At 38.0% G+C, this 12,232-nt stretch overlaps 1 protein-coding gene across 2 annotated transcripts in view; it reads left to right on the top strand.

Moving 5' to 3' along the window:
- The window catches only part of FHIP2A (FHF complex subunit HOOK interacting protein 2A), a 33,920-nt gene that overhangs the window by 6,375 nt on the left and 15,313 nt on the right, over positions 1 to 12,232 (top strand). Inside the window, exons 2-8 of one of the 2 annotated variants that reach the window (XM_085064773.1) lie at positions 1,396 to 1,474; positions 3,370 to 3,539; positions 5,674 to 5,778; positions 6,117 to 6,239; positions 8,720 to 8,758; positions 10,533 to 10,826; positions 11,690 to 11,886. In XM_085064773.1, coding sequence (XP_084920899.1) covers positions 1,396 to 1,474; positions 3,370 to 3,539; positions 5,674 to 5,778; positions 6,117 to 6,239; positions 8,720 to 8,758; positions 10,533 to 10,826; positions 11,690 to 11,886 — 1,007 coding nt within the window. The remainder of the gene's footprint in view (positions 1 to 1,395; positions 1,475 to 3,369; positions 3,540 to 5,673; positions 5,779 to 6,116; positions 6,240 to 8,719; positions 8,759 to 10,532; positions 10,827 to 11,689; positions 11,887 to 12,232) is intronic. The other variant, XM_085064774.1, reaches the window with a different exon arrangement.

Below are 12,232 nucleotides of genomic sequence, written 5' to 3'. Positions count from 1 at the left end.
ATACTGTACTAGACTATATATGAGCCCTGTGCTTATGTTTGCCCAAGACCTGAGGGAACTCAGCACATTTTAGGCCCTATGGGGAGACACTAGAGGAGTTCAGAGTTACTAGTCTCAAATGTGGTATCTGTAGCTCTTGGAGAGAAAACTTCCTTCAGTTAACCTTTCTCTGTGAGGTTAACTGAACCCTGGCATAGATTCCTTGAGAAGTTGTGGAGTCGCCATCCTTTGCTATATTCTAAAGCCATCTGGACATCTCCCGAGCAGTCAGCCCTAGGTGACTGTGCTGGAGCAGGGAGCTAAACTGGGTATCTCTAGAGGCTCCTTCCAACTTCAGCCCCTCTGAGGTGAATGACTTGGGGACTCGATGGTCAAAAAAGAAAGAAGGCCTCGAGCAAGTGGGATTAAGCCTCAATAACAACAGATCCTCATATGATCTGTTGAATGGTTGGTGTTTTCCCTGTAGGATTCCTGATCTTACCAGCTCAAAGCATTCGTGGGCACAAATTCAGTGTTTGCCTCATCTCTCACTTTGGAAAGCTGAGTGATGAAATGATTATGGTCCTTTTTCACACACTGCCTGTGGTGTGATGGGCCACAGACCACCTTTGTCTCAGTGCAGACTGAGCAGGACTGGTGGTGACTGGGAGGGGGGCTGCATTTCCTTCTTGCAGGGTGTTATTCCTGGATGCTGCTCACACCCAGCCAGCGATTCCAAATTCCTCCAGAAAAGAGGAAACTTCTTTTTCTTGCAGAAATGAAATAAGAAATGTATTTGTTAAAAAAAAAAAAAAAACAAAAAAAACCAACCTGCCAAGTTCAGGGTACATGCCTTAAAAAAAACAAACCACAAATGTGCAAAAAAAACCCAAACAAACCCAACCTAAAATCTGAACAAAGATCTTTTAAAAGAATTTATGGCTTACAGGAAAAAAGGCATGGCAAAAACTGGATGAAGCAACTAACTGGTATTTTTAAGGGAGCAGACGGGGAGAAGAGAACAGAGCGTACAGAAAAGGAAAAAGGCATCAAGAGCAAATGTAAAAGAACATGATTTTTCCTACAGGACAAAACTGTGGTCTAAACAATACAAACATACATTTCTAGTGTTGCTTTGCTGTAAGAGCAATTGCTTTTGTTGCTTCAAATAGATTGTCTGGTGATGGAGACATCACAGAGATTATTAGTGATGTTTACAAGGCAGGCAGTGTGGCATGGGGCTCAGCCATGAATAATGAATGTAGCCCTTGTTAAAGGTAAAAGAGCAGAGAGTAACAATTGTAGCACTATCTGTAGCACTTCCAACTAAAAGATAAAATTCAATTTAATCTCCGAGCAGATATGTTAATTTCGTTTCTAACTGGTTTTTGTTTGTTGTGGGTTTTTTCCCCATAGCTCGCACCATCCCTTCCATTACAAGAAGATTTTGTTTACCACTGGAAAGCAATCACCCATTACTACATAGAGACCTCAGGTAAAGAAAGAAAGCACTCTGGGTTTGTCTCCTTATTGTGGAAACTAGAATTCACAATGTCAGTGTTTTTAAAAAGTAAAGATTAAGAAATGCTAAAATGAGTCAGGTCTTAAATCAAAATACCGACAATAATAACAACTAGTTATTAAAAATATAATGTACTTCCACCCCTTAAAACTAGGCTTGAAAAATGATTGAAGTCTTGTTTCCTGAGTACCATACAGAGAACTGCACCTTTTTACATCTGACCCAGTTTCTGCCTTCACATACTCTGTTTAATCTAAACAGACAGCTGCAGAAATGCAGTCCCTGCTGTTAACGTTTTTATTGCTTTGCATCAGGGATTTTCTTTTTCTTTGCAAGATTTTAAAAAAAGCAATTTTGTGGTCATAGATTTTACTAGATGTAGATGAATTCCATGTGCTCAGTATTAGTTATTTTTGTTTTGGTGTCTTGTCTCAATGTAAACTATTTTGATAGCATAGAAAACTAGTTTTGTTAAACCTTATCCAGATGTTATTCTGCTCTTCTAAAAAATTGATATGATGAAATACAGTTGTAGTTGCTTTTTCTGAAACTCTTGCCTGGGTTGGTTTATTTTTTTTGCAACAATTATGCAGCATGTAAATTTTTAATTTTGGACCTAGTTATGAAATAATTATGTTTTAAAAGTGAATGTTGCCATGCTTTCCTCAGCCATATCAGTTCTGCGCTTCTGCTGGAAGAGCTGTTGAATGTGTTTGTGTCTGATGATCTTGTTTATATCCATATTTACTGGTACAAACTGCAGCTTGACCCTTGGTTCTAAATAGCCACCTTTTGGAACACTATGTGATGTTTCCAAAGGTGGAAATGACAGGGTGGCAGAGAAAACTGACACCTGCAATGACATGGTGCAGAATAAAAGCTGACCTCTCTCTCCCAGAGTTTCAGAAGTCTTTTTAAAAACAACTTTCCACTCAGTGGATATATTTCTGTCCTCTGCAGTAGGAGCAGAATTATGCATAGGAAATTCAAGCAAAACACTCCAGGCTAACTGGAGGTTGTGGCAGAGAGCAAAATCACTCTGACATGGCAGTTTCCCTGTGTGATCTTGTTGCCAGTTGCATGCAAGTGACAAGTTATTTTTAGATTATTGCATAAACAATAGTAACCATTTCCCTAGGATAGTTGTTCAAGTAGAATTCAGCTGAAAAAAAAAAAAGGGGAAACTCGTCATGTGTGATATGTTCTACAACATGAGAATTCCAGCTCCCACTGCCACTGGCATAAATCAACTGAAGTTTCATGACTTTAATGTAATAAAATCAGTGTCTTACCCTTTCCTTCATAAAGTTTGACAGAATTCTGTTTCAATGCAGAAAACACAAGGGAGAAATTGAAAACCTTTTGAAGAATAAAAAGCATAGAGTTTAAATTTTCTTTGTTATCATCAGGAAAGCCATTTATTTAGTTTATAAAATAACTGATCAGCTGCAAATTAAACTGATGTTAGATGCCATTCATAGATTTGAGAATAGTGTATGAAGGGTCAAAGAGGAAGTTATCAAGATAGAGTGGCTATTAACCCGAAGATTGAGAGTTATACCTTTTTGTCCCTTAGCTTGCTCTCTGGCAGTAGAAGTTTTCCTTTTTTGACCATGTAATTAATGCATGTTTTGAATTTTGGCACTTCACCTTTTCCCCGTTGCAAGGTCAGATACCTGCCCAATGCATATTCCAGTGTACATGTTCAGATACAGTTCTGAAAGTTTTATTTAAGACATGTTAAAAACTTGCACTGTATAAAAGGTTCTTTAAATGAATGTCACGTTTATAAGTCTTAAATTTGGAACTGAACTTGAAAATGAGGACAGTTTTTAAATCACTCTTAATTGCCTATTTCTTTTATTTAGATGACAAAGCTCCTGTGACTGATACCAACATTCCATCTCACCTGGAGCAGATGTTGGATATTCTAGTTCAAGAAGAAAATGAGAGGGAATCGGGCGAAACAGGACCATGTATGGAATATTTGCTACATCACAAGATTTTGGAGACACTCTACACACTAGGAAAAGCTGATGTATGTATTTCTCAGCGGAGCAGATTATCTCTTCTGTGAGCTCCTAGTTGTAATAGAGACTGAAGTTCTACAGTAGGTGGTAGTGTGGGACACTGAACTCTAGCGAAGAGCTGCTTGCTCATGTTACCAACATATACAAATAACAGCCTTTTACAAGTGTGATCAGAGTGACACAACCTCCGAGATGCTGGCTGAGACTTAACCCTGAGATTTGTTACTTGCCACTCTGATAATACTGACAGTGAATCTAGAAGTAGGAGAAACATTTTTCTTCAGTCTAGAGTTTTTCTGGCTACTACAAGACAGTATTATCCCTTTCTGTCCTTTGTTAAAAGTTGGGAGATTCTTGGGTGTAAAGTGCTGTGTTAAATACAAATCTTCAATTAATATTTTTGAGTGTGTTGAGTTATTGTTCAGAAAGACTTTCATATCAGAAAACATTAATTTAAATTGATCCCCAGACTGCTTTCATACCTTTGCAGTGTTGTCTGGTTCTTCATGTCTGCTTTGTGGCACATGAAGTTACCTTTATGGGCTTGGTCCATCTTTGTTGATGTCTTCCTTGGCAGGCTTCTGAGCTAACATGCATGGGGTTGGGTGGGTACAGGGTGAATGAGCTTGACAACCCTTGTGCTAGAATGTTTTGTGTCACAGTGCAGATGCAGTTGTGGAGGCATGGTGTATCCTGTTCCAAGGATACATGGAGCTCTCCAGGGTTTCCTTCTCAGGCAGTCTTTTACACATTGTCAAGAGTTCTTAATCTGCTCAATTTTACACAAATAGAAAATGCATGACACTGGCTGTCTGAGCCTGAGATGTTCCTTGCTCTGGAAGAACCAGAGATCTGCAGTACCTGTTACTGTACCAGCTGTCCTACAGTCAGGCTAAAATATCTACTCCAGCTGGGCTTAAAAACACAACAGTGCTGTACTGAAGATGCTTGCTCAGAAATACAGCTCCTTCAGTAGTCTCTAAATGTTGTCAAGAAACCCAGATGAAATGGTGACATATGTGAAGTGGGTAATTAGGAGTGTGTTTCTAAGAGTTGAGAGAAGTCATTCTGTACTCATACAAATAGTCTGTACAGGCAATTCTCGTACAGCCTGTCTTTACACTTTGCCACTTGTGAGTTGATACATTTGACGTAAATACACAGTTCAATTCTTGCAAGATGTTGCACAGATCTGGTGCAAAATCAATAGTTTCCTTTCACAATCAGTTAGACTTACTGCATTACTGTGGATGTGCCCTGATGGTACATATTTTGCCATTCTGTTCAAAGGATTGCTTGACAGCTCAGCAATGGTTAGGGATTAAAAATCTAGAGATAGTTACTTTGAAAGGAGAGCCAGGTTTGGCTGTTGCCACCTCAGCTCCATTCAGCTGTGCAGTGAACCAGATGAGGGAAATGATGTGGGTTAAAATTAACAGCATTCATTAATGTGGTAGAACATGCTAGTTTGGGGGAATTTAGCTAAAAACAAAAGTACATAAAGGCCCACAAGCCACCAGATCTCCTGGAGATGGGAAAGTCCTTTCATGTGATGTGGTGCATGAGGGATGGTAGAACAGGGGTCTGCATGTTCCACAGATATTTATGATTTATATTCTGCTCAGGGAAAGCAACAGCTTGCTCTTGTCCTGGGCCATCTGTGCATTTATAAACACTTTAGCTGGCTAGGGTTAATTGCTCATGACTTTTAGAAACCTGCTGTAGGTATTAAGATTTTTATAGTTTATCATTCTGTATTTGTATGTACTGACTCACTGAATTGCTAGATTTTGTGGCACAGTACCTTAAAAGACATCTGACCTGTAGGAAATTAATTCCAAGTTAATTTCCCCTTATCACTGTAATGATATAGAATATTTTCTGGAAAGATTGGTAGAAGTTTGCCCTAGAGCAGTTAACTGAAAGTATGAATAATTTGAACGAGAAAACAGTAATGAGATGCAACATTTTTTATTGATCTCTGCTAATATTGATGAAAGTAATATGTTAGCAGATGATTTTTTAAAAGTATTTATGGTTAAATTATTGCTGTTTAATTAGCCATTCTGAGTGACAAATTTACATCTGTGTTTTTCTCCAGTTTATTTTATTTTTGTCATTGTTCATCTGTTTTTGTTTCAGTGTCCTCCAGGAATGAAACAGCAAGTTCTGTCTTTTTATACTAAACTTCTTGGAAGAATACGGCAACCTCTTCTTCCCCACATAAATGTTCATAGGCCAGTGCAGGTACTGCTCAGATTTAAGTAAATTATATTTTTGCATGGCAAGTTTCTTTTATTCTGCTGCAGCTAATGGTGGCTTTAATTCTTCCATTGTCAAGTGAATTAAAGAAATTGCGTGGGTGCAATATCAGTTTTAATGTACTGATGATTACAGCCTTGAACTGCCCCTGCAGTGCAAGTCATAAATAATAAAGAAAACTTGTTTAAGTGGTCTAAATCCAGAGCAAATGCTCAAATCAATATTCATACGTAACTGTAGCATGTATATAGAAAAATAATTCAGTCTATTATTCCTGGAAAAAGCAATAACTTTCTGTCTTAATTGTTCACTTTATGTGACAGAAGTTGATCAGGCTGTGTGGTGAAGTTCTGGCAACACCAACAGAAAATGAAGAAATTCAGTTTCTCTGTATAGTGTGTGCAAAGCTGAAGCAGGATCCATACCTGGTCAACTTCTTCCTTGAGGTGAGTAAATAAATTCAACATTTTACAGGTGTATTTATTGTGTCACATGCAAAATCTAGTGGAGGACTGGAGGTGTCACATTGTGCTTCATAGCTTAGTTTTCATTCCATCTGTGATTTTTTTTTATCCAGTGATACTAGAATCTTGTTTGGAATTTTCTTTTTCTTCCAGAGACTTTATACATCTGATTTTCTCTAGAATTCATTCAGGGCTCTCAAATACACCTGCCCAAGGTCCTTATCCCTTGCAGTGAAAGTGTCTTTAGAGTAGGGATATGAATTGCAGTGTAGAACACTGTATGAGGGACACCTTGGACTTCTTGTTTTTGTAATCCCAGTGAAGACTAAGGGACAGATTGCAGGGGGCACTGAAACCTTGCGAGTTGCTAAGTGTTCTGCAGGATTGGGCCCTTATTTGGTAGTGGCACATATGTTGTAGCTGCAGTGCCAGCTCACAATCCACAATACAACACCATCTTCTATCTGTAAGAAAGCCAAATATCTTTGCTGCCTTTTAATATGTGGCATTATGAAATCAGAGTGGGAGGATAAACAGTTTCTAGACTGACTTTCTGTTCCTATTTAGAAAGAGCATTTAAAAAATTAGGTTTATAAAAGTCTATTTAGAAATGCCTTTTGCTCCCACTTTGCTGTTTCCTATGGTGACACAGTCTCTATTAAGTGTGATACATTGCTAAAAAATATTCCTTTGGGAATATTTTACAAGCTTTCCACAAACAAGATCTGTGACAGCAGAGGCTGCTAAAGTGCAAAAATACATTATTTTCCCTTAGTTATATGACTACCATTTGCATGTCAGTAGTAAAGAATCCATCTTGCATTTATTTTTACAGTAATTAAGTATTATCCTGATTGCCATTGTATCCACTGTAGCTGTAGAATCAGCAGAAACGGTGTAAGGATTGAAAAGTTACTGTTTAAACATTAGAAGCACTCAGAAGCAAACTACTGCATATATTGCATGAAAAATATTGTAGAATTCTAAACCAGGATTATTTTTGGTGTCATTTGTGTAATTTGTATGGTTTAAGACTCTTATTCTCAAATAGTGCCCTTGCAATCAACCAATCATAAGAACCACAAGTGTTTTGTCCCACATTATTAGTGTTCTTCCCCAAAATTGCAACATTCCAATATTAAAAAACAGACATGGAAAACCAGATGATTCCAAGTTTCAAAGGTATCTCTAGTTTCACAAAATGCTGTCTGTGGAGTACAGGCAAGCTGGCAAACATTTCTTGTAGCTCCTCTTTCCTTCACAGCATTATTTTAGATGTTGTAGCCTAAAGGATTTGTCTTCACGACTTGTGATAATTGTTTCCAGATGGGTATGTGGGATGCAGAATTATGCTTTATTAGAGTAGGATATTCTGGTTGTTCATGTTTGGCCTCTTAGAGGTGCTGCTGTTGTGAATTGATCACTGTTTCAAATGCATGAAAGGGTAAATTTACAGAATTCTGTGTGGCATTTCTCTCTCAAATCTCCAATACTTATAAGATGAAATGCAGATGGATCTCTCCAAAGAGTGTTTGTATCTCTCAGTTTTGCTTCCTTCTTTGACTATTTCCAGTCAGTTTATACAAGATTTTATGGACATAAAAAACTGACTGTGTGCAAACCCAGGATTTCCTTTGTATGATTCCATACCAAATAGTTTGTTGATAAAATGCTGTTTTATATTTTAAATTTTACATATAAATGAATAAATATATAAAAAAATTACATTTTGGTAAAATCTTGCACCTATATAGCTTAATTAATAAGGCTACATGGCATAACTGTATCTCCTGGACAAATTATGTCTGTTGTAGAAATAACTTGAGGAACTTCATTCTATTTTTTTCAATCTTTAAAATCCTTTAAAATACTAATTTTATTTTGGCATTAATGTATTCCTTTTTTTTAAACTGAGTTTTCCTAGTTCTTGTGCAGACGGAAAGAATACACATTGTAATATTTAATTTATCACCTCTGTCTCAGGAGTATTTTAGGCTAAACTTGCCTCATCTCATCTCATCCCATCTTAGGTACTCCTTGCAACTGATAGTTTCATGCAAAGGGACATTTCATTCTCTGTTGTTCAGTTTCTGTTCTTGAGACCTTAAAAAAGTTCTAATATAGTAGCTAAGAAGTTGTACCTTTTATAAAATGAACAGTAGTTTCACTAGTCACTTCTACTTTCAATACTACAAATTATCAACTTTATATTTCTCACTGCAAATTGAGTAGAGATTCCCATCAGCTGTGGTATCACTTGATTTTTTCATAGAACTCTTTTTAAATCTCTCAGAACATAGACATGGCATCCATCATCCACCATAGATTTTGAAACAGATGGTTATAAACCATGAAAATCCAAAAGTGTGTTTTTATATTATCAGCTCTCTGTTAAGGCTGAATGCACGAGTACTTTGTTTAGAAAGCATTGAATATGTGTTTTATGTAACCTTTTCTATTAGGTCATTCAGGATCCTGTTTTGCACCTTTGCAGGAGGCAGGTGAGCAGCTGAGCTGCAAAATTGCATGATTAGACAATAGTTAGCTTAAATACACACAAAAGTTCTGCCTGCGCGTTGTTCAACGTACAAACTGCTTTGTGTCATCTGGCAATGTAAGAGTGATGAGCTATGGACACATTTCTAGGGGCATTCATACATTTATATATGTTAGTTCTCTCATCAGTGCCTTAGTTAAATAAACAATGGCCTTTCAAAATGCAGAGGAATCCAGATGAGAAGTATTAAGGCATTGTAAGATTTTACCGAAGATTGATAAGTATTTTACAGAATATTGCCCAGATTTGGAAAAAAAAAAGATTTTCCCTTTAACAGCCCTGCCTGCTGCTTGAGTGGTGCCAGCAACAGTGTAAAATCCAGGATTGAAATGCTGTTCCAGCCTTTATATGCAAGGTCACTGTTGTGATTCAGATATTTCTGTGCATTGATGAAGAAAGTGGGACGATCCTGAAGGACTGTAGAAGCTGTAGGGATAGACAAACTCAGTTCAGACAGACACATTTTTGTTGCTTTGCTAGCCTTGCACTTTTCACACTGTCAAAAAAAAGAACCAAACATGTATTGAAGCAGTAATTTTTCTACTGCATTCAAAGATGATACTTTATAGCATGCAGTGTGCTGCTTTCACCACTGGTTTGCTTCTCCAAGGGCTTGGTTCTGTGAGTGTATCACATTGCTCAGTGCAAATTCCCCACCATGAATGCACAGCAATGGAGAAAGTGTTCGCAGCAGCTCTCCAGTTTGCTGCCTGACTGTCATGTACTTAGTCCCTGCTGGTGTGTCTGTACTAAAATCCATTAACCCCAAATGGTTAGTCTTTTTAATTATTAATGCTTGAGATATGTTTGTAATAATTTTGCTGTTATCATAGAGGAGGGAACCGTTTGGATTTATAATCTCCCTACAGTTCTCACTTGAAAGAAATGTCTTGTGCTAATTTACGATTCCAATAAAGTATTCTTCACCTGAGCTTGTGCCAGAAGAACACTGAATTCTTGCCTTCCTGTGAGTTTCTTGGTGGTATCACAGAGCACAAATTTAAATGTCTTTTTATTCTCTGGAGACAGATTTATGGGAAGACAGATGGGTTGCCTTTTTTCAGGCAAAGTAGAGGTGCTTTGGAGCTTTTCAGAAGGTTCTCTGCAATCTCTGACATTATCCAGTGCCCAATGCTAACGTCTAGTATCTTCTGTCCATTCAATTTACTCAATTTTTTCTTCTTGAGGAAGACAATTTGAGAGTACTCTGCTGTCATGAAAGGTGTTTCTTTCCCTTTCCTGTTGAATGTAAAATCTCAAGAAATTTAGAGTTACTTTACTTGTGTGATTCCAACTGGAAATAGTATTTCAGACATTAGATGAATGTGAGACCTTGACACAGAAAGGAATGTTTCTTTCTAGGAAGTGCTAAGTTCTCCAGGTGCACTCATAAGGTAAATTAAAAACTTCTATCAAACTGTGGGCAAATCAAGTGAATATGTGCCTTCCGTGGTGAAAGAAAAAGCTGCCATCCTTTAGTAAATGGCATTTTTAGCCTTGAAGCAAAATGTATAGGGTGTAAGAGAAACTTAAGCAGATTTAGAAGTGTCCTTGGTTTATAAAACACCCACGCTCCCACAGCCCTTTACATTCTACATGGTTACTGTATCCAGCCTTGACTACTTCAAATGTTGATGTAAAAAAAAATGCTTTTAGTAAACTCCTGCTCGAGGATGAACAGTAGTTTCAACTGTGTAATTCCAAAAAATGCTTTGCAGAGTAAGTTAAAAGCAATGGCTTTCCAAGGATCAGCAAGTGTAATCACAGAAGACATGATAAAAGACCAAGACTCAGTGACAACAGACACAGGGCAGCCTGTCCAGCCTGAGGAAATGCCTGGTGCTGCTGGAGCAGAGCACATGGAGAAGGAGGATGAGCTCCCACAGCAAGCAGATGATCTCTCTTTCAGTCTGGATGAACTCAATGTCACATCAGCACCTGAGTCTTCCACTGCTGGTCCAAATCAAGACTATAATTTAGTGAATTCTCTACTCAACCTCACTAAAAGTCCTGTGAGTTGTTTTTGGATTTTGGGGGTTTTTTTCACTTAATGTGATAAAATAAAATAGTTGGATGATGTGTGAAGTGGGCAGAGAGAGTGAATTAAACACTGTATTTCAGCTATAAAAAGTAAAATGATGGTTTTGCAGGCACTTTCTGAAAATTGGCAGTTTTCTTTGCAAATTCAGATTAAAGCAAAACTACTATTGTAGAAAATTAATACTAAGCTCACTGATGGTAATATAAGTCGGTATTTTAAGAAATATGTATAGGGTGCTGCATGTTTCACAGAAAAGCCACATAGGATAATGAGAAGGTTAAATACATCACAAAAGAATATTTTTAAAATACTTTCAATTGTTCCAGCTTAACCAAACCCACTCTCTTTGTAATGGCACTGGGCTATCTCAAGGAGTGTGATTTCTTTTTAAAAAACATGCTGTATGTCTTACCCAGCTCCATCCTCAAATTCAGACTTGGATTCTTTCAGAAAATTTAGAGGAGGTCTGGGAAGGCTTGTAATTGCTACAGCAGTGCTGAGAGCAGAAAACCAAGTCTACCACTGTACCTCATTATTGTTACATGGTTAGTTTACAGGATTTAATATCTTGGTCTCAAGCTGACCTACAGCTTTAGTTCTGTCAGCTGGAACGTTGCAAATGTCATTCTTAGTATTTGACACAAAATCAGGGGAGATTATTTTGCAACATCCACATTCACTGGAGTTAAGTTTTAATGACTGAAAAGGCAACAAATGTAAATGCATTCACTCACTGTGGGGGGATGGAGAGGTTTTATTTGGGAGGTGTTTGCTTCTTGATTTCAAGTGAGCTTCATTCACCCTCTGATTAATTCTTCCATGCCCTTCTGCCAGGACGGCCGGATAGCAGTGAAGGCCTGTGAAGGCCTCATGCTTTTGGTGAGTTTGCCAGAACCAGCAGCTGCCAAGTGCCTGACTCAAAGCACTTGTTTATGTGAATTGTTGACAGACAGGCTGGCCACCCTCTACAAAGCCTTGCCTCAGTCACTGGATCCCTTAGACATTGAAACAGTGGAGGCAATTAACTGGGGGTAAGAATTTTATTTTTGTATTTAATTCCCAAAGTGACTTTACACCCCTCCCTGAAACTAACTTGATAGGTAGATAACGTGTATAAGATATTCCCCACACACATGCTAAAGGCTCAAGGGCAGAATGGAGATGCAGTTGCAGCAGCACAGTGGTGCACTTCAAGTTGCACTTCAAGTCCAGTGTACCTGTGATTTCTGACCTGGGGCCAGGTTTGCCTGCCAGTCGCTGGCAGAGATGCCTCAGGGGGCAAGTTATTCCACTGAACTACGTCAGCAGTTTATAATGGTGTAACTGTAGTGTCAGGTATGGATTATATTCTCAGGCAGATGCCAAGGATATAGGAAG

Source organism: Lichenostomus cassidix, chromosome 6 (genome assembly GCF_008360975.1).
Source record: "Lichenostomus cassidix isolate B80296 chromosome 6, HeHo_3.0, whole genome shotgun sequence".
NCBI classification, from domain to species: domain Eukaryota; kingdom Metazoa; phylum Chordata; class Aves; order Passeriformes; family Meliphagidae; genus Lichenostomus; species Lichenostomus cassidix.
Note: the sequence above shows the minus strand (reverse complement) of the source record. Positions and strands in the feature narration are given on the sequence as shown.